The sequence below is a fragment of the Mesocricetus auratus genome, unplaced genomic scaffold, assembly GCF_017639785.1.
Source record: "Mesocricetus auratus isolate SY011 unplaced genomic scaffold, BCM_Maur_2.0 Super-Scaffold_100007, whole genome shotgun sequence".
Classification (NCBI taxonomy): Eukaryota; Metazoa; Chordata; class Mammalia; order Rodentia; family Cricetidae; genus Mesocricetus; species Mesocricetus auratus.
The window spans coordinates 83870578-83892642 of record NW_024429191.1 but is presented as its reverse complement, the minus strand read 5'-3'; the positions used below and the strand labels follow the sequence as shown (position 1 = coordinate 83892642).

Sequence of the window (22065 nt, the reverse complement as noted above, 5' to 3'; positions counted from 1 at the left end):
CCGTCGTATGTCAGAAGTTAGGGTGAATTGAAGTTCTGTCCTTGGTCCTCCTTTCTCTAAACCTGACTCATCCACCCCTGCCCTTTGTCGCCAGCCTCATCTCTGCGTAGCCTAGGTTGGACTCGAGGCACTGGCTTAGTCTTCTCACAGCCTCTTTCTTGACAGATAGTTCGGGCAGTTAGGAGACACTTCCTGGGTGAGGCAGACCTTGGTGTTGGCCTGGGAGGCTGGTGTGTGCACTGGGTGTTGGTGACAGGAAGCTATCTGAGGAGTTGAGTGGTCCTGTCACCTGGGGAATGCTGACGGTACACACTCGCCAGGATTCCAGCAGCTGGCTTGGCAGGTGGGATTTACAGTGCCTAAACCTCAGTTTAGAATTGATGGATGAATTATTCACAGGCCCAGCATCACTGTCTGTGAATCTGTTTAAAATTGATATTCTAGTCCTGCAAAATAGTCATAGTACACGTGTTGAGGGAGGGAGGAAGAGCTCAGAGCTCTTACCAATTGTAAATGGCACTCATAATGAAAACAGCTCTGCAGTCCAGCAGAACATGGACCATCGTGCTTCATGTCTCTGTGGTGTGCAGCAGGCTTTGTAGGAATGTTTGGAAGGGTTTTTTTCCCCCCAGGCAGCTGATCATTCAATGGCAATGCTAGTGTTTCCCAGAAAATTAAAAAATAACTTTGTAGGGTTTTTTTGTTTGTTTGTTTGTTTGGTTTGGCTTACGAGACAGGGTTTCAAAAATAAAAATAAGAAGCCGTCTTTAAAATAGTCTCTGCTTGAGTATACTTAGGGGTGTGCCCTTTTATGGGGATGGCATTCAGAAGGAGACTGTCTTTCAAAAGTTTTGGTTTGTATATATTTATTTATTTTTTAAATGAGCAGGGCAGTAGTGGCATGCGCCTTTAATCCCAGGACTTGGGAGGCAGAGGCAGGCGGATCTCTATGAGTTACAGGACAGCTATGACTATTACACAAAGAAACCCTGTCTTGAAAAAAAACAGAAAAAAGTTATTGCCATTTTAGGGAAATCAAACCCAAAAGGCGATGCCCAGTTCCTGGCCTCCCAAGATATCTCCAGGCTCTCCTCCATTGTCAGCACTGGTCAGAATCCATCAGAGCCCTGACACTGTCCGCAAACAGGCGTTCAGAGCTCACACTTGCTGTGCTGAGCTAGATATGGGGCGGTTCAGAACTGGGGAGCATTTAGTGTGCCAGTGAGGAGTCTGTGGTGCCAGTGCTCGCCACTTCCTTTCTATGCCTCTCAAATGTGGTTACTGTCTTCTTCAAAAAGGTATGGTTTCCGGAAGCCACCATATGTGGAGCTGAAAGCTCGGCCAAAACTTGGAGAGAGAGAAGTGACTTTAGTTCACGTGACAGAGTGGATAGAGAAGAAACTGGAGCAGGAGTTTCAGGTAAAGCTGCCCTTATCTCGTGTTTCCCTCCGAGTCCAAGAACAAATGTACATGGGACAGTCCCGTGGAATGGGGGATCTGGACTTCATCTGGGGCCAGGACCTCTTCGAGTTTGATGGAAACCATGACCATCATCCTTCTGTGGAAAACATGTATGTTCAAACTTGGGCTTGTAGTTTTAGTTATGGTTTCAAAGGCCCTGAAGCTTTTCCATGAAATAGACGGAGAAGAAACCCAGTAGATGAGGTCAGAGGCAAGATGATGGTGTCTATACCCGTGAGCCTCTCTGGGCTTTGGCTTTGCCCCACATGAAGGCAGGGCTTAGGGGCGCTGACCAGCAACACCCAGCTGAGGGCCAGGAAAGATGCTTCCTGCCTCTGCTGTGTCTGCCTCACTCTTTTCAGTCAGCTTTCAAGGGAATTTGTGTGCCAGAGACAATTGTCTTGAGAGTCCAGAATCAGTCAGAACTCCCCTAAGTAACTCCTAAGCCAGTGCTCACCCTCCAAACCTGCCTCCTGCGTTCTGTCACCAAAGGGGTAGCAGCATAGCTGAGGCCCTGGGAATGAGCAGGTTCCCTCAGACTTTGATTAGGTTTTTGTTTTGTGGTGCTGGGGATCAAATGGGGGGCCTTGCGTATGCTACACAAGCATTCTACCACTGAACCACCCCACCCCACCCCACCCCAGCCACTTGATCAATATTTGAAACATGGCTGTGGTAAAGTTTTATACAAGCCAGGCAAGGTAGCACATGTCTTTAGTCCCAACCCTTGGATGCAAAGGCAGGTGGATGTCTGTGAGTTCAAGGCTAGATTGATCTACAGAGTAAGTTCTAGGATGGCCTCAAGAGACCATTTCAAATATTTAAGAAAACAAAGTACCCCAAAATTTATGGAATAGCAAACGGTTTATTTACTTAGTCATGATCTTTGAAGAATACTTGCATTATTTTTCATTGGTATATTTTAAGGTTGGTTGTATGTCTTTGCATGCACGTGTGTGCGTGCATGCAAGTAGATGTTTTGCCCGTGGAGGCCAGCAGTCAGCCTTGGCTGTCTGTCATTCCTCAGGCATTGCCCACCTTGTATTTTGGAACAGGGTCTCTCGCTGGCCCGGAACTGGATGACAGGTACTCTCGACTAGCTGGCCAAGGAGCCCTAGTCATCTGTCTCTTTACCCAGCACTGGGGTTGCCCAAGTTCTGCCTGGTGACCAAACTCAGGTCCTCATCCTGCAGGAGAAGCATTTCACTACATAAGGTGTCTCCCCAAGTCCCACTTCAAGTTTGTGTGTGGAGGTGAGAGGACAGCCTGCAGTCAGTTCTCTCACCACCTGTTGTCACTGGCTAAACTCAGGTCACCATCACTGCTGCTGAGCGTTGGTGATGCACACCTTTAATCCCAGCGCTCAGGAGGCAGAGGCAGGCGGATCTCTGTGAGTTTAAGGCCAGCCTGGTCTACAGAGTTTCAGGACAGCCATTACAGAGAGAAACTGTCTCAAAAAACAAAGAAAACAACTTTACTGTTTAAAAGCTACTTACTAATCAGTTTCTGATAAAAGCCTACTACTTTCACCAGTTAGAAAAATGCTTTAAATATCGTTCAGGGGGAAAAAACCTCATGCCCCCAGGTTTTTCTTTTTCCTTACATCCCTGGGTCCTATTATCATTTGGGTGGGTCACGCTTTTGGGGGCCCTTGTGCTCCTCGAGCAAAGGAAGGAGACAGGACAAGATTGGTGCCTGGTACTGGAGACAGGTTGGAAAACTGAAGGCAAGGGCTGGCCTGCTATGGTGCCCTGTGTGCGTTCTTGTTTCTCTAAGTTATGGGCTGGAGAGATGGCTCAGAGGTTAAGAACACTGGCTGCTCTTCCAGAGGTCCTGAGTTCAATTCCCAGCAACCACATGGTGGCTCACAACCATTCCTAATGAGATCTGGTGCCCTCTTCTGGTGTGCAGGAATATATGCAGAATATATGTATACATAGTAAGTAAATAAATCTTTAATAAAAAAAGAGAGTATTGAAGCCAGGCGGTGGTGGCGCACGCCTTTAATCCCAGCACTCGGGAGGCAGAGACAGGCTCTCTGTGAGTTTGAGGCTAGGCTGTACCGATAGCCTCCAAAACAATACAGAGAAACCCTGTCTCGTAAAAACAAAAAAACAAAACAAAACAAAAAAAGAGTATTGCCGAAGCTCACCTATGATCAGACACACAGTTATAAACAATGTGTGAAGAACAGTCTCTATGCACCACTGATTTTCCTTTGGGCAATCGCCATATTAGGATTTTTTTTTCCGCCGGGCGTTGGTGGTGCACGCCTTCAATCCCAGCACTCGGGAGGCAGAGGCAGGCGGATCTCTGTAAGTTCGAGACCAGCCTGGACTACCAAGTGAGTTCCAGGACAACCTCCAAAGCCACAGAGAAACCCTGTCTCGGAAAAAAAAAAAAAACAAAAAAAAAAAAAGGATTTTTTTTTCATGTGTAGCTCTACACATTGTTTTGATGTGGAAAACTCAGCCTACATTTGTGCTAAGATTTAAAAGAATGAATTCACTTGGCAAATGACCTGTACATGATTTTGAAATACTGCATTAATGTTGTTGAATGTTTCTTATGTAGTTGATGTATGCATGTGAAACTCGCAACTCTTGCTTCAAAGCAGACACACCAGGTTCTTCTAGTGTGACTCCACGGCTCTTTCTGAGTTCAAGTATGGAGGAGCAAGCCATTTAGTAAAGTGTTTACTGCACAAGCCAGAGAGTCTGAGTTTAAAACTCCACATTCACATAAAACACCAGGGGTGGGGGACTGGCCGGCCAGCCAGTGTCTGGTCACATTGATTAGCTCTAAGTTCAGTACAAGACTTATCTCAAAAAATAAGGTTGGACGAAATTAACAAACACATAAGGCAGCATGGTAGAAGTTGTTTAGAATGTATAGGAAAATACATCATACATGAAAGGAGGGCGATTGCCTGACACACAGCTGTTCTTTCTCTCCCTACAGAAAGTTTTTGTCATGCCAAACATGGATGATGTTTATATCTCTTTGATGCACTCGGCCATGGACCCTCGCTCCACTTCCTGCTTCCTGAAAGACCCCCCTGTGGAGGCCTCTGACCAGCTGTGATGGGAGGAAACGGGACATTCCCAGTATTATGAGACCTAGCTCGAGGTGTGGGATTTGTGGCTGCCATCTGTGCTGTGGGGTTGGCCTTTGCTGACCTTAGTCTCTTAAGGACTGCTTGTGCCCTCTGCCTGCCGTGCCCATTCCACTGAGGTGTCGTTCCCTGCATCCCGTGACTGGTGTCTGGTTTGTCTGTTGCAAAGTTTTGATTGGCAAAGGAGACTGGAGAACCATCATGGTGGAGCCAGAAGTTACAGCTCACTATAACACCGTGGCTCGCTTTTTTTTTTTAAGTCTACCAGGTTTTGCAGTAGCAAATGAGCGCATTTGGAGCAAAGCTGTACAACTCACTGGAAGGCCTCCCCTTGCCTCTTCCAAAGCTTTTCCTCAGGCAGCTGGTGCACAGTGGAACACTTTTCCACTCTACACTTTGTACGCATGATTGCAGCCTCCATGAGTGGGGAATATCACTGGTAACCTGTGTGGAGTGTGGTTTTGTGAGCCATTTCATCGGTAGTAAAGATAGGCATAGCAACTTTTTTCATATTAAATTGTGCATTTTGGAAGCAAGTAGCCATGGGACACACACCCACAAACACATTTTCAGCTGGGGTGGGGACAGGGGGTTCATGTGAACATCAGACAAAGTCATGAGACTTTCCCAAATGAGGCAGTCACCTGGCTTCTAACCAACCTGATAGTTTCCCATGACATGAGCATGTCAGACAGTGCAGTGACTGATGGCTCCTCTGGATACTGATGGGATGGGGCCAGACAGCTGGAGCCAAGTTCTTTTCTGCATGCTCCAAGAAGCTTCTGTAGGATGGGAAGACCTTGCTCATCTAACTGGTTTGGGAGGTTGGTGGCCAGAGGACTGCTCTCTGCATTCTAGTCTGCATCAGGCACTACATCTCCACGTGCACTTGTGACCTTTCTTTAACGTTGCCAACTTATGTTTGAGCATTTGTGTCAGAATGTTTGGTTTACAAATCTGGGGGCTCTAACTTGCTTTGAGAAGACCTAATACAATTTTAAAGTTGCATCCAATGTCAAAATTACCTTGTGTAACTTTTGATAATTTAATGTCTGTGCATAAAGCTAATAGCGTCTTTTTTTTTAAACAGCACCTTGCCTGAAGATGACTTTAAAGAAATTAATATATTAAAAATTTATATTTGAACCTTTTATTTTAATCATCCCATTGAAACATGACAAATTATTTGACCATTCCAGTCGGTGTACTGCTCTATTACTCATTGTGTAGGCCAATTCACCTGTCAGTCAGCATGTCTTGTCTTTTCTGTGTAGTAGTGGCTAAGGGGGAAGACTAGAAACACTACAGTGTAAAGAGATTACACGACTGTACCCTGTCACTTAAAATACTGGGGGACTTAAAAATCGAAATTGTCTCACAAAATAAATCTCATGAAACACCAGGAAGGCATCGGTTATTTCTAGAAAACCCCATTAAAAGCATAGCACCTAGACCCTTGCTAGTTTTATCCACCCTTCCGAGCCCCCAGCTTTGAAGTGGGAATGCAATTGAATGCAGTTACCTTTCTGGAAAGATTAAGGGGGTACAAATGAGGGACTAATCTTGTTTTCCAGGGAAACTGACCTTGGGACCGTTTTTTCTTAAGCTTCCTATTGTTTCAGCTTGTTGGCTCGACTGCATTTAACAATGTAGTCTTTACTGTTCTTGCTCGCATTAGAACCATCAGGGCTCACTCTCAATTATTCATGTATTATACCCCCACCCTGTGCACTCAAGTTTAAGGGCTCGTCTAACAAGTGCCCCACATCTCCCTATAATTGCTTGCCAGTAAACTGACAGTTTGGTTTGCTTCGAGTTTCAGGGCTTTGCTTGTCAAAACGCCCAACTAAGCAATTTCTCCACAGAAAATTTTTCTCATTAGTACCCGAAGCACTAAGAATGCTCTATAGAGCGTTCGCGTCTTTAATCCCAACACTGGGGGGAAGGGAGGCAGGTGAACCTGAATTCCAGGCCAGCCTGGTCTAGAATGTGGTCCAGGACAGGCTCCAAAGGTACAGAAGGCCTGTCTCTTTTTTTTGGTTTTACGAGACAGGGTTTCTCTGTAGTGCTTTGGAGGCTGGCCTCGAACTCGCAGAGATCCACCTGCCTCTGCTTCCCGAGTGCTGGGATTAAAGTCGTGCGCCACCAACGCCCGGCCACAAGGCCTGTCTCTTAAAACAAATTCCCCCATAGCATAAATACTAGCCGTCCTCAGTCACTCAAACTAAAACTGGCCTCACCCACCCCAGTAATGGAGAGGCACCCACTGTTGCATGTGCTAACCCAACATCGATCCCTCTAGGCCTCCCCTCATTACCTTGCGCCCCTCTCCCCGGCCAGAGTCGCCTCAACACCTGTGTGCCACAGGTGCGCTTACGCACTTCCGGGGTCAACCACGAGGCGCCCTTTGCTGCTATCCACTTTACCGCCGGGCGAGCGAGCACTGTCACCCCACAGGCCCGCGCACGTAGGCCATGGTTACCCCAGATATACCACTTGCAAGCTGTCTTCCCTCGACCCCGAGGTGCCTCGTGGCCGGCTGGTTTCGGCCTGTGGCTGGCAGTTAAAAGGGCCGCCCGCGATGGGCAGGGGGCCCCAGTTATGAACCAGCGATTGCTATGGCGCCGCAGCTTAACTCCCGGCGCCACGAGGAAGGGCGCCGGGGGCTCAAAGGCAGCGCGTCGGGGGACAGTGACACACGGACGCCAGCGCTGGGGTCAAAACACTTTATTCAGAGACTTGGGGGGAAGGCTGGGGAGATCCACGCGGTCCGCTGTCCTCCACGGGGCAGATCTGAAAGAGAAGCCAAGGGTGAGGGGACGGAAGCTGGCGGGGCCCGCCGCCACTTCCCGCAGCCGCCGCAGTCGGCTCAGACTCGGATTCGCATCACCCGGATCAGCAGTCTAACGCGTGCTTGGTAAGGATTGTCATCACCGCCGACCGCCCACCCGCACAAGACGCAGCCCCCTCGGCCCACGCGAAGGACGCATTACCTCGAGTCTACCCGTCGCTAAGAGGGAGAAGACGGCGCGAGACCCTAACTTAAAGAAGACTTCCGGAAGTCGTTGGGCGGGCTTTTACGATACTGACCAATAGGAAGCCAGTTCTCTTGTCATGCGCACGAAAGCGAGCGACTCATTGGTCAAGCTTTCTGAGTCCTCCAGAGTGGAGAAAGGTCACGCTCTAACCATAGAGATGGGAAACTGGCAGTTTGCAGGTTGCTGGTGTATCGCTTCCGGATTTATTTTCTACAACTCAGTTCGGGGGCTGTAATTAGCGCCTCCCTTAGCAGTAAGCCGACAAGTAAAAACGTGATGTGTTTGAGGTACTCTGTCCCAGTAGCCAGGTTGAGGGTGGGGAAATGAGCCTAGGTAGCCCCGGGTTCACAGGACCCAGGCGGTAGAGCCGACACCGTGTCTGTGAACCAGTCCTGGTTTTGTGATGAATTGGGTCATTTGACTTTTCTGGTCCTCAGTTTCTGACTGTCTTCCCACAGCCCGGCGTGATAACTCATGCGTTATCCCAGTTTAAATTTTTTATTTTATATATTGTGTGTTTGGTTGAAAACGTGCGTATTCATCCTCACCAAAGCTGGTTAGGATGCACAGCGACAGAGCTTTGCTCCTGTTACTTACCTTTGGGAGTACAGAATGGGATAGCCATTTTGGAAAAGTAATTGGACAGTTTCTTATTAATTCCCACTTGCCATGTGATCCATTAATCCCTGGGAATTTACTCAAGAATCAAAACTCGTGCCGACAAAAGAGCTCATACATAATTGTAAATAATTGTGTAAAGTCAAAAGCCCTACCCCCAACTGCGAATACACAAAGGCTCTTTAATGGGTAAATAAATATAAGCTAATTATGTTGTCTATACCGTCAAAAGCTACTTGAGAAAACACAATTGTCCTTTGACAGATGTGATGCTTGGAAGTTTCTAGAGATCTTTGCCGGCTGAGTCATCTTGCCTGTCCCCTCTTTCTTCCTAAAAGATCTTGCTTGGACAACCCAAACTGGTCTTGAATTCATAGTCTTGCATCAGCCTCCCAAGTACTGGGAATCAGGAGTGTGTTCCACACCATCCAAGGAGATTTTTTTGTTTTTTACTTTGTTGGTATTCTCTGCTTTTTATTGTTTTTGTTTTTTGAGCTCCTTATCTCAAGAGTTATAATTACAGTTATGTACCAACACCTTGGCTCTTCTAGTTTCTTTTTCTTTTTTCCTTTTGTGTTTTCTTTCATTTTTTCTTTTTTTGGTTTTTCGAGACAGGGTTTCTCTGTATTGTTTTGGAGGCTGTCCTGGAACTCACTCTGTAGACCAGGCTGGTCTCGAACTCACAGAGATCCTCTTGCCTCTGCCTCCCAAGTGCTGGTTTGATTAAAAGTGTGTGCCACTACACCTGCCTAGTTCCTTCCTCCCTCCCTCCCTCCCTCCCTCCCTCCCTCCCTTCCTCCCTCCCTCCCTCTCTCTCTCCCTTCTTTCCTCTTTCTCTTTTAGGTTTATTTATTATAAATAAATATTACACGGTGTTCTGCCTGCAGAACAGAAGAGGGCACCAAATCTCATTATAAATGGTTGTAAGCCACCATGTGGTTGCTGGGAATTGAACTTGGGACCTCTGGAAGAACAGCCAGTGCTCTTATCCTCTGAGCAATCTCTCCCAGATCAGCCTACCTAATTCCTTAAAATAGATTCTTAGATTATTAATGGAGACTTTCTTCCTTTCTAAAATCCCATTTTAAAAAATTGTATTTTTCACACTGGGGATTGCTTTAGAGGCATTCCACACATTATATTGTGTTCTCATTAATATTTGGCTCTAAATGTTTTCCAATTTTCCTTGTGATTTTTCTGTCTTGCTCATGGGCTGTTTAGAAGAGTGGTGTTAGCTGGGTGCAGTGGTACACAGCAGAAAAACCAGCACTTGGACGATGAAGGTAGGATCAGAAATTCAAGATCAGCCGCGGTTACTTGTGGAGTCTAAGGCCAGGCTGAGCTACATGAGAACCTGCCTCATAAAAACACGAGTTCAGTTTCGTCCCAGCACCCACATCAAGCAGCTGGCAACTGCCTGTAACTCCCCTTCCAGAGGATCGATGCCCTCTCCTAGCCTCCACAGTGGAGTGGGCAGGCAAGACAGGAAGCTGACAGTAGGCATTTGAGTATTACACAATCTGCATCTGCAGATAAGAAACTTGGGAGGCCTTGGGTTAGGTAGTCCTGGTTCTGGATCATTTGTGAAGTTTCCATCTGATGACCATCCTCGCCTACAAGCTTGTTAGGATTGGATTATCTACTCCAGCCTCACTCTGCTGTGGGCAGACAGCCTCAGGTCCTTACTGCATGGGTCTCTCTAGCACTGCTGACAGCATGAAGCTGGCCTGCTGCTTCCCTAAGAGTAAGAGAGCTGTGAGATGGGGAAGGAAGAATGAGAGCTACAAAATCTCCACTCTTGGAAAGGGCATGCCATCATTTTCCACAATATATTGATCTCTTGGACCAACCTTGGTACAGTGTGGAAGCGGCCCCCAAAAGGAAGTGAGTACCAGAACACAGGGATTTAGGAATACCATTTTGGAGGTTGACTCTTATAGTCCAGACTTATTTTATTGTCCAGCACATGATCTGTTTTGTGTATTTATTGCTGTTGAGGGTAATGCTCCACAAGTAGCTTGTAGACCAAGGCATTGCAGGCGTTATTCTCATTCCAATAGGAGTGAATGTCCAACAGTGGGGCAATTATGCCACTTATGGGCCATTTGGCAATGTCTGGAGGTCATTTGGCTTTTTACAAAGAGAAGGGCTGCCGCTGACACCTGTAGAATTGTGGTGTGGGCTTCATTGTGTCCTCCAGAGAGATATGTCTTTACTTCCGTCTCCTGTGAATATGACCTCATTTGGAGACAGGGTCTTAATAGATATCATAAGTTAAGTTAGAGTGGTTTGACACTGTTGTGGTGAGAAGGGAGAGACTCAGACCTAGAGACACACAAGAAGATAACCATTTAAGGACAAAGGATGCTGGAGCGGTGTTCCTACAGGCCAAGGAATAACAGGGGTGCCCAGATGCTGGAAGAGGCAGAAGAGGGTCTTCCCCAGAGGATTCAGAGGAAACCTGGCATTACTGGTCCTTCTGTTTCAGACTTCTTTTTTTTTTCTTGGTTTTTCGAGACAGGGTTTCTCTGTGGCTTTGGAGGCTGGTTTCAGACTTCTGGCCCGCACAACTATAAAAGAATTTGCTATTTGTTTTTTCTTTGTTTTGTTGAGCCCAAGTCTCATAGCCCACACTGGTCTCAAACTCTTTACAAAGCCAAACTCCCAAGTGCTAAGATTAAAGGTGTGTATGGCTATATTCAACTCTCTATTATTTTATTTTGTAAGTTTATCTCAGTTGTGTTACTGTTTGTGTATATGTGTGTTTGCACATGTGTAATGGTCTGATTGTGGGGTCGCATGGCGCAGGCACAGAGTGTGTGTTTCTCTGTTTGTGTAAGTCAGAGGAAACCTTTGTGGAGTCAACTCTTTCCTTTTACCTTTTTTTTTTTTTTTTTTTTTTTTTTTTGGTTTTTCGAGACAGGGTTTCTCTGTGGCTTTGGAGGCTGTCCTGGAACTCACTTTGTAGATCAGGCTGGCCTCGAACTCACAGAGATCCGCCTGCCTCTGCCTCCCGAGTGCTGGGATTAAAGGCGTGCGCCACCCCTGCCCGGCTCCCTTACCTCTCTGAGGAGTGAGAGCAGCCCCCTAGGTCCATCTTTTACCTCTCTGAGGAGTGAGAGCGGCCCCCTAGGTCCATCTGAGGAGTGCTTGGTCCCAGTTAGTGGAACTGTTTGCAAAGGGTTAGGAGGTGTGGCCTTGTTTGAAGAGGTGTGTCTTTCTTACCTTCTTGTCACCTTCAATGCCAGCACTTGGGACGAAGAGGCAGGCGGATCTCTGAGAGTTCAAGGCCAGCCTGGTTTACAAATTGAATTCTAGGGCAGCCAGCACCTCTACCCACTGAGGCATTTTGCTACTGGAAAGCATCTGGTTTTGAGCACTTCTTGTGGCCTTCCTAGGAAATGAATACAGGTAGAGACCAGAGGGACCACTGAACATCCAAAATGCACAGAACTGCCTCTGCAGTCTGGGATTATCTGGCCAATTTAAAAGAAAAGAAAATTCTAAAATAAACCTGGCCCCCAAATGTCGATAGTGCTGAGACTGAACAATCCTGTTTTCTAATGCTGGGTTCTCTACTATCAGCAAACTAGAGAATGTTGAAATCTAATGTGCATTTTGTTTTGTGGTTGCCCATCAACTGTGTTGGGTTTGGCTTTGTTTTCAAGTTCAACTTTAAGGTATTTACACATTTAAGATTGTTATGATTTATTCATAAATGGGTTCTTTCGTCATTGTGGAGTGTCCATTATTTCAAAGCTAGCTTGTCTGATATCAACATAACTTTCCTAATCCCTGCCCCCCAGACAAGTTCTTGTTATGTAGCCCAGGCCAGTCTTGATTTCCCTGTGTATTCCACACTGACCTCCTCTACCTTAGCCTCTCTAGGGCTGGGATTGCAGGTGTGTGCTGCCGTGCCTGAACTACTGTGCTTAGGGTAATTTTTGTAAGGTCCCGTCTTTCTTTCTCTGTCTTTTGATTTTTAGCCTCTTTCCTATTTATATTTGAATTTAATACCTGTAAACATTTTATAATTGAGTCTTGACATTTCAAGGATTTTTTTTTTTTTTTTGGTTTGGTTTGGTTTTTCAAGACAGGGTTTCTCTGTATTTTTTTGAAGGCTGTCCTGGAACTCGCTCTGTAGACCAGGCTGGCCTCGATCTGACTGCCTCTGCCTCCGGAGTGCTGGGAGTAAAGGTGTGCAACACCAACGCCCGGTCAAGGGTTTTTTGTTTGTCTTACTTTGACATGTCTACTTTAAAAAAAGGTTTATTTTTATTTTATGTATGTGGTTGTTTTGCCTGCAAGTATGTCTGTGCACCACCTATATGCTGTGCCCTCAGAGGCCAGAAGAAAGTGTTAAATCCCCTGGAACTGGAGTTGTTAGTTTCTGTGTGAGTGCTGGGAATTGAACCCAGGTCCTCTGGAAAAGCCGTAGTTTCTTGTAACTATACAGCCATCTCTTCAGCCCCCAGGTCTGCGTTCTAACTGGTATATGTGGACCATTTACTTATTTTTTTCTTGTTTTTTTGAGACAGGTTTCTCTGTATAACCCTGGCTGTTCTGGAACTCATTCTGTATTCCAGGCTGACCTCAAACACACAGAGATCCCTGAACTCTGGGATTAAAGGTGTGTGCTACTACCACCTGACTCGATTTACATATTTTAATAGTTTTACTGAAAAATAATTTACAAACCATATACAACATATCATTTAAATAATTCAGTGAGTTTGCTGTACTAACAAAGTTGGCATCATTACCACTATTAACTTTAAAATGTCTTCATTATCTCAGAAAGAAATGCTATGCCCTGATTATTAGGTCCCAATTTCCCCATCCTCTCCTCCAGTCCTTAGCAACCACTTGATCTACTTGATCTACTTCTAACAATGTGAATCTTTACAACTGACTGCTTTTACTTAATGTTTTTCAAGATTACCGTCTTGTACTGTTTGTCAATACTTCATCCTTTTGATTGCCAAATAGTATTCACTAAGTGGATATACCACTTTTTTGTTTGTTTTTATTTCTGTGTGGGAGAAAAGGAGAGACCAAATATGTAAAAGCTCATGCCATGGCACACAGATGACAACGTGACTTCAGGTGTCATTCCTCATCTTCAATATTGTTTGAGACATGGGCTCTAAGGGTCTGAACTCATGTCCTCAAATGTGAGCAGCATTGCCCTCTCTTCAGCCCTGTGCCAGACAGCTTTTGTTTACCGTGGGTGGTGAACATTTCGACTGCTTCCAATGTAGGGAAATCATGAATGACATTCCCAGCACTGCATAAACCCGGTAAGGAAGTGCAAGCCTGTAAATCCCAGGAGGAACAGAAGTTCAAGAGCATCCTTTGTACAAATGGAGTCTAGATACTCTGTCTAAAATAATAGCAGTTGGGGCTGGGAAGATGGCTTAGTGGTTAAGAGCACTGATGCTCTCTCAGGGGACCCAGGTTCAATTCCCAGCACCCACATGGCAGCTCACAATTGTGTGTAAGTCCAGCTCCAGGAGATCTGGCGCCCTCACGTAGACAAACACCAATGCATATAAAAGTAAATCTTTAAAAAAGAAACAGCGGGGGCTGGAGAGATGGCTCAGAGGTTAAGAGCACTGACTGCTCTTCCAGAGGTCCTGAGTTCAATTCCCAGCAACCACATGGTGGCTCACAACCATCCATAATGAGATCTGGTGCCCTCTTCTGGTGTGCAGACATACATGGAGGCAGGATGTTGTATTCATAATAAATAAATAAAATCTTTAAAAAAGAAAAAAGAAACAGCGGGCGGTAGTGGCGCATGCCTTTAGTCCCAGAACTCGGGAGGCAGAGGCAGGCAGATCTCTGTGAGTTTGAGACCAGCCTGGTCAACAAGAGCTAGTTCCAGGACAGCCTCCACAGTCACAGAGAAACCCTGTACCAAAAAACAAACAAATAAATAAATAAATAAGGAAAGAAAGAAAGAAAAATAAAATAAAGAAAAGAAACAGCAATTAACTAAGGTTTAGTTCTTTTTAATAAGATTTATTATTTTTTCTATGTGATGTATCAGTGTTGGGGGTGCTATGTGTGTGGGTGCCCGCAGTCTCTGAGTGCTGGTATTAAAGGCATGCACCACTACCACCTGGCTTGAAGTCTCAAAGGAAGGAAAATAGCAAGGAGTCTGGAGGAAGCCAGGAAATGACCATATCTGAGAAGGAAATGTTCAAGAACTTGAAAAGCCAAGAATGAAACAGTGGCCCACAGGAAAATGGTCTGAAACCGGGCCTCTGCAGAGATTTTACTAGAGGAAGGACGTTTGTGAGCCATCCAAGAGAAGTTTCCAAAGAGTTCTGTGGAATTAAGCCAGATGTCAGGGGATTAGGAGGACTGTGCAGTACGGAAATGGAGGTGTTTTGAAAGGGTGGTCATTTCCATACTGGCACTGCACTGGACCCGAGGTCACTAATACGCCCTAATACTCTGCCATGACATCATAGCCTTGGCATAGGTGTGGAACATAACAGCTCCGAAGCAAGTGAGAAAATAACCAGTTAGGATTAGTCTAAGCTACCCCCGGAGGAAGCGGGCTCGGCTGACATCCTCAGCCAACTGGCTGCTATCTTTTTACATTCTTTTGCACAACTCCAAGAGGAGATGGGCAGACTTTAACTATGGTTTCAGACAAAGCTCATAGTCACTGTATGTTTTTTTTTTCTGGTTTTTACGAGACAGGGTTTCTCTGTATTGTTTCGGAGGCTATCGGTCCAGCCCGGCCTCGAACTCACAGAGATCCGCCTGCCTCTGCCTCCCGAGTGCTGGGATTAAAGGTGTGCACCACCACTGCCCGGCAGTCACTGTATGTTTGTGCAAACTTTTATCTACTCTTAGTGTAGGTTGCTTTCAGTATCTGTGAGTTACACATCTGTGGATTCAACCAACCATGGATTAGAATTATTTGGGTTTAAAAAAAAAAACGCAACTTTGTATACAGGCTATTTTTTTTCTTCTGGTTTTCCCAAACAATGCCCCATACTGTGCCTTAGGTATCGCAGGTTACACAGGATAACTATAGGATATCAGGAGGCTATGCATAGACACATGCAAATGTGACGCCATTTTATTACTATAGAAGCAGTTTGAATGGGATTTTGGTGTCTGTAGATGTGAGGAGCTTCTGCAGTCAATCCTCCCAAATACGGAGGGAATATGATTGATACTCCAGGAACTGGCAGCCTGGGCCACTGTCTTGTAGGTACAGTTACAGCACACATAACAAGACACAATACTGTGGGATGGAGCAAGAATGGCAGCCAGTGAGATGGAACACCAGGTAAAGGCGCTTCCTGCCCGATCTCATGACCTGAGTTCACTCCCAGAACCACAAGGCGGAGGAGGGAAGGAGGGAACTCACTCCTGCCAGTTATCCTCTGACCTCCACAAGAGACTTGCATACCGCCCCATAAATAAATACAATTAAAAAAATAGCAACTAGGTACAAGTGGACCTGGGCAAAGCTTTCATCATGCTTAAACAAAGCTCTGAATTAGGTAAATATCTGGTTCTTGTTTGATTTTAGGTTTTGTTTGTTTAATTCTTAGTTTTTGTTTTTGTTTTTTAGGTCTCATGATGTAGCCCTAGCTGTTCTGAAACTCACTCTGTAGATCACACTGGCTTTGAACTCACAGAGCTCTCTTTGCCTCTGTCTCTTTTGTGCTGGTATTAAACTATTCCCAGTTTGTTTGGCTGTTCTTGAAATAGTGTTTCATATGGCCCAAACTGGCTCTAACTTGTAATGCAAATGAGGGTAGCCTGGAACCCTGACCCTCCTGTCTCCCCTCCCAAAGTGTTGGGGTTATAGATATGAGCCACCACAGCTTGCTGATCTGGGAGTTGTAACTGGGTTCTGCCTTTTTCTAATTGTATTACTTACTGGGCTATTGACCTTTCTAGATTTTAGTGTATCCTCTTTTATTTGTTTGTCTTTGAGACAGTTTTGCTTTGTGGCCCAGGCTGATCTTGAATTTGTCTATGTAGTCAAGTTTAGCCCCAAACACTCATCCTCAGCCACACAAATGATGGGATTGTAGGCATGTACCACCATGCCCAGACTTCTGTATCCTCAATAAAATGTGCCTAATTAATACCTAACTGATAGAACTGTTGCACAAGATGACCCTGAAGGCAGGTGTTTGCACATTCCCAAATGAAGGCAAACAGAAAGCAGTAGCAACATTGATGGGACATGGCACTTTTGTGGCCTGGAAATTTGCCTGGATACTCTAGGGGTTGATCCCCAACACAGAAGAAAGGGGTGGGCTGAGAAAGTGGGAAGGGTTGAGCAGGAGTGAGCAAGCGTTTGCAGTCTAAGAAAGTACAAACAGTCGTGGCAGTACTGGATACTGGATAGCATCTTGTGGTAAGTAACAGTGCCTACGGGCTGGAGGGATAGCTCAGCCAAAATAAAATAGTGCTCAGAACAAGAGTCACAGCCTTTTTCAATCCTGTTATCTTGCAAGAAGAGCCACCAGACCAAGCCATACCCAGCAACAGCGGTTTTTTATTTTCTTTAAACCTCACAATAGGAAGGAGACAATTTTTTTTGCTTGCTACATCATTTTATTTAATCCATTGCTACCCCACAAGTACTGTAAATTCAAGTCTGTCTCAACAACAGCTTGGAGGTCACTTTAAATTGATTTGGGCACACACCTTTAATCTCAGCACTCTGGAGGCAGAGGCAGATAGATCTCTGTGAGTTTGAAGCCAGCCTGGTTTGCAGAGCTAGTTCCAGGACAGGCAGGACTACACAGAGAAACCGTATCTCAAAAACAAAAAACAAAACAAAAACAAAAAAGCCACACCAAAAAATCCAAAAGCAAAACAAACCAAAAATCCCTCCAAGTCTATGTTATAACGTCTTCCACTAGAGGGCGGCATTTGCTAAAATAAACACTGAGAATTCATTGCCAGTGCTAAAACACAAGCTATCTGTAGTGAGTGGCTGGATCTCTCTGCTGCCTATGGGAAGTGTAAGATACACAGATTTCTAGGCTCTACCCTACATATGCTGAATCAGTAAGGAAGGAAGCACAAAAGGTGTTTTAGAAATAGGTTTTTTTAGAAGCTCTCCAAGAAAAATATTTGGTTAATTCACTTCCTCTTACCTGCCCAGACATATTTAAGCCATCTGTCAATCTTTGTTGAATCTAGTGTGTGCATTTGGTGTGTGTGTGTGTACTTGTGTGGGCATGCATGAGTGTGTGTTGGTGTGTGTGTGTGTGGGTGTACTTGTGTGGGCATGCATGAGTGTGTGTTGGTGTGTGTGTGTGTACTTGTGTGGGCATGCATGTGTGTGTGTGTACTTGTGTGGGCATGCATGAGTGTGTGTGTGTGTACTTGTGTGGGCATGCATGAGTTTGTGTGTGTGTACTTGTGTGGGCATGCATGTGTGTGTGTGTACTTGTGTGGGCATGCATGAGTGTGTGTGTGTGTACTTGTGTGGGCATGCATGAGTGTGTGTGTGTGTACTTGTGTGGGCATGCATGTGTGTGTGTGTACTTGTGTGGGCATGCATGAGTGCGTGTGTGTGTGTGTGTGTACTTGTGTGGGCATGCATGTGTGTGTGTGTGTACTTGTGTGGGCATGCATGAGTGTGTGTGTGTGTACTTGTGTGGGCATGCATGAGTGTGTGTGTGTACTTGTGTGGGCATGCATGAGTGCGTGTGTGTGTGTGTGTGTGTGTGTGTGTGTGTGTGTGTGTGTGCTTGTGTGGGCATGCATGCCACAGTGAGAGGACAACTTTTTTTTTCTGAGACAGGGTTTCTTTGTGGCTTTGGAGGCTGTCCTGGAACTCACTCTGTAGACCAGGCTGGTCTTGAACTCACAGAGATCTGTCTGCCTCTGCCTCCCGAGTGCTGGGATTAAAGGCATGTGCCACCACTGCCCATCGAGAGGACAGCTTTTAGGAGTCAGTTTTTTTCTTCCCACCATGTGGTTTCTGGGAATTGACCTCTGGTTCAGGCTTGATAGCCTGCTGACCCTTCTCATCTTGACCTTCTAAAATGGGAATTACTTAACAAGACTCCAGAAACATGGTTGATTGTCTAATTTCTGGACTTCATATGGTTAGATCTGTTTCAGAGAAGCCCTAAAATATTTCAGTTTTTGTATTTATCATCGATGCCAGCTTCTGATTTAACATAAGTAAAAAGTTGTTTCAGGCTGCATGTGACTTTGGAGGGAGATTATGGCAGCTTGACCATAAATAAAAGACCAGTACAGTCTGAATTGCCTGTCAAATGAGGAAGTGCACAAGCATGTGGGCTGGTTAGGCCCAAGAACAATCCAGTGGTACAGAGGTCTCCAGAGAGTGTGTAACAGGGCAATCAAAGCTCAGGGATTGGGTCACCTCACCTCAATACAAGATAAATATTCCTACCCTGGCTCATGATCCTTGGATGGTTTCTGTTTGTTTCGGAATCTTTAAAACTGATTTATGAGTCAGATTGAGGTCACTCTTCCTTTTTGAGCTCCATCTGCTACCTTACAGGGTCACTGTGACATTTTGAATTGTCAAAGAGTTCCAGTACAGCAAGTTCCCCTCTGAGACCTCCCCCCCCCCTTGCTATTTTGAGGTAGCATTTCATGTAGCCCAGGATGGCCTCAAACTCACTATGCTGTTTCTGAAGTTGACCTGGAACTCCTAACCTTCTTACCTCCCTCGTAAATGCTGGCATATCAGTTCTGTTCCATCATCCCAGCTCCACCCCTGAATTTATTATGTTGGAGGAAATACACAGGAGGAGAAATATGAAAGCAGTCTTTTGATTTGGATTTTAAGCTTATATGTGTCATGTGTGTTTGTGTGTACATGAGTGCAGATGCCCACAGAGGCCAGGGGTGTCAGATACCTGTGGAGCCGCCTGATGGGAATTGGCCTTGAGTCCTCTGGGAAAAGCAGAGGTTTAACTGCTAAACCATCATTTCTCCAGCCCCAAAGCAGTTTTTTCAACCAAGCTTTGGTTTTTTGAGACAGGATTTCTCTGTGTAACAGTCCTGGAGTCTTGGATGTTCTAGAACTCACTTTGTAGACCAGGCTGGCCTCAAACTCACTGAAATCCTCCTGTTTCTGTCTCCCAAGTGCTGGGAATAAGGGTGTGCACCACCAACACCCGGCTTAAAAAAAAAACCAACCAAAAACCTTAAGGTTTATTACTGTATGTAGGTTCCAATGTGCCACAGTGTGCATGCAGAAGCCAGAGGAAAACCTCCAGGAGGTTTGTCTCCTTTCACTAGTAGTTGTGGGGATCGAACTCAGATCGTCAGGCTTGTCCACCAGGCAGTTTTTTTTTTTATCAGCTGAGCATGAGCCATCTCACTGGCTCCAAGCACCTTTATTTGGGAACACAAGCATATGGTCTTACAGATCCTGCATCATATGCTTGCAGTCTGGACATGTAATCCGTCACTGAAGTGCTCCTCCCCAATTCAGGGTTCTAGGTGCTCCACGGCTATGTGGGCCACCATGCTCAGGAGGGTTGGAGCTTCTAGTCCCCCACCTCTCTCTGTGATCCCAAACTTATTTACTTTGAGACCTGTGAGTAACACTTCAAATTGTGTCTGCTGCTTTCAGAATTGCCAAGATTTGTCCCTCCCAAGCTGGTGCTGCTGTGTTCTGCAGTATGGTGGGAATTGCCCCAGGTGGGGAGTGGAGGTGGGAATAGGAACTCTCTCTCCAGGATTTGGTTTTCCTAGGGACAGTTCTGTCTGTTATAGTTGAATAGACTTGACCCACAGCACACACAGACTGGACACTTAGTCCACCCCACCGTCCCCCACCCACGCCACGCACACACATATACACAACTAATACACTACTTGTTTGCTTTTCCCTCTAGAATTACACTTTCCCTCAAGGTTGTCAAAGGAGCAAGATAGGGAAAAAAAATTAGAGAATTTGTCCCTGCTTCCCTCCCTTCATGGCCCCATGTAGCCCAGGCTGGTCTCAAACTCACTATACGGCCAAGGATTACATTGAATTTCCAATCCACCTCCAGAGTGCTGGGATTACAGGTGCAGGCCAACTCATCCAGTTTTTAGAGTGCTGGAGAAGTAACCCGGTGCCTCACAGATGCTGTGCAAGCACTCCACCAACTGAGGTACACTCCCAGCAACTCCCGTTTTCTACTAGACTAAAAAGTAAGCTACTTTTTCCTCATGCTCTGTTAGTCTTTTCTATTCTAAACAACTTCTGCCCTCCCCCTTCCAGCTCAGTGGAGGGCAGCTTGAGACCCAGTGACCAAACAACTCGTTGGGCTCATTAATTCTGATTAATAACCCACAACTCTTAAATAGACCTTGGAGTCCTCAGCCCACCCACACCCTCCGAAGAGTTGTGACATGTCATCTCAAGCTCCACCGGGCCACATCTACAAAGGTCACGTAAACACATAAGCACATGGAATCACATGATTTCCTTCTCATAATTTTTGGCTTGGCTGTGGTTTATACCGAGGGGAATGGATGGTTGCGGAACGTGAATTGGGGGAATTCCTGAGGGAAGGCAAGTGAAGAAGGGGCCTTCGGACTGGACGAAGCACAGCTGGAGGACCCTGCCCAGTGAACTCAGAGGCGGCAGCTCAGGGCAGAAATCCCGCCAGCCGCTGAAACCTTTGCTCCAGAGGTCTCCTAGGCAACCCTAGTAGGTGGTTGCTGGCAGCAGGGAGATGGAGAGCTGTTGGGCAGCCCCTTCTTTCCGAACCAAGCCAGGTGCCGCGGGTCCTTCGTCGGACGACTGGGGCCTCCGATGGGGTGGGTGGCAGATGCCATTTTCCTTGACCTGAGGACAAGTTTATCTATCCGAAAGCACAGCTCCCACAAAATACCGAAAGCCAAGAATTCATTCTCTAGCTTATAGTGCCCAAGGACAGAAGGCTTTCCGAAGCTAGCCCTGCCTCTGTCTCGTTTTAACACCGCCCTCTAGCGATCACCACGCCCCAAACCAACGTAGGCTCCTCCCAACCCAGACAGTGACCCCACCTTCTACAGGCCCCGCCCCCTGAACCGCCCTTTAGCCCGCCCCGACCGGAAGAAGCCTCGGCACAAGGCACTTATAGGGCCGGGAATGGGGGTGTCGCCGCCGCCCAGTCAGCTCCGTGTCCACCGATCCTCCGCCGGTGCCGCGACGACAGCGCGGCACCCCCGCCCAGCCCTCTGTCCACTCCGTGCCCAGAACCGGCCTGCGGAGCCCGGAGCCAGGGCCGCGTCCCCGCCATGCCGGCCCGATGGCTGTTGCTCCTGCTGGCGCTGCTGCTACCGCCGCCCAGCCCCGGGGTGAGTGACCAGGGGAGTGCAGCGCGGGGACGGGCGGGCTTGTGGCCGGAGAAGAGTCGCGCGGCCGCCGTGATTGGTGTCCGAGCCGGGCCGTGGCGGCAGAGGCGGGAGGCCGGGCGCCTCGGCTGAGGCGACAGCGGGAGGCTTGGCGGTGGGAAGCCGCGGCGGCCGGCCACACGCAAGCGTCCTCCTCCCGAGGCGCCCCCGGGGCCGGCGCGGCTGAGGCTGCCGGCGGCCCCAGGGCCCGGGACGCGCGCGACTCGGGGCTGTCTCCCGAAGGCCCGGGCCCGGGGCGCGCTGCCCACCTGCCCCGCCGTCTCCACAGGTGGGTGCCCGGTGGCCGCGGAAGGACCGGGAGAAGCGGGTGGTGACTGGAGTTTTGAATCCTTGCTCGAAAGTTTTTAAAAACGCGACTTTGCGAGGCGAATGAAACTGGGAATCCGGTACGGCGTTTTTTTAACCCAGCCGCTGGGTTCTGCTTACCTGGTCAGAAGGTTTCTTTGTATTCGGAGGCAGGGG

At 46.9% G+C, this 22065-nt stretch overlaps 2 protein-coding genes and 2 non-coding genes across 6 annotated transcripts in view; 2 read left to right on the top strand and 2 right to left on the bottom strand.

Moving 5' to 3' along the window:
- Positions 1 to 5978, top strand: part of Tex2 (testis expressed 2) — a 100672-nt gene extending 94694 nt beyond the window's left edge. For all 3 annotated transcript variants that reach the window (XM_005070008.4, XM_005070007.4, XM_021227143.2), the window contains exons 11-12: positions 1299 to 1419; positions 4423 to 5978. In XM_005070008.4, the coding sequence (XP_005070065.1) occupies positions 1299 to 1419; positions 4423 to 4545 (244 nt within the window). In that variant the 3' untranslated portion in view covers positions 4546 to 5978. The remainder of the gene's footprint in view (positions 1 to 1298; positions 1420 to 4422) is intronic.
- Positions 5979 to 7124: 1146 nt separating this feature from the next.
- Positions 7125 to 7256, bottom strand: LOC121141677. The gene has a single exon (XR_005878641.1). It is a non-coding gene; the product is annotated as a small nucleolar RNA SNORA76 (small nucleolar RNA).
- A 187-nt stretch (positions 7257 to 7443) lies between these two features.
- On the bottom strand, positions 7444 to 7513 carry LOC121141657. Its single transcript, XR_005878621.1, has one exon. It is a non-coding gene; the product is annotated as a small nucleolar RNA SNORD104 (small nucleolar RNA).
- A 13786-nt stretch (positions 7514 to 21299) lies between these two features.
- The window catches only part of Ern1 (endoplasmic reticulum to nucleus signaling 1), a 91066-nt gene continuing 90300 nt past the window's right edge, over positions 21300 to 22065 (top strand). The window contains exon 1 of the mRNA XM_040749950.1: positions 21300 to 21546. Coding sequence (XP_040605884.1) covers positions 21487 to 21546 — 60 coding nt within the window. The 5' untranslated portion in view covers positions 21300 to 21486. The remainder of the gene's footprint in view (positions 21547 to 22065) is intronic.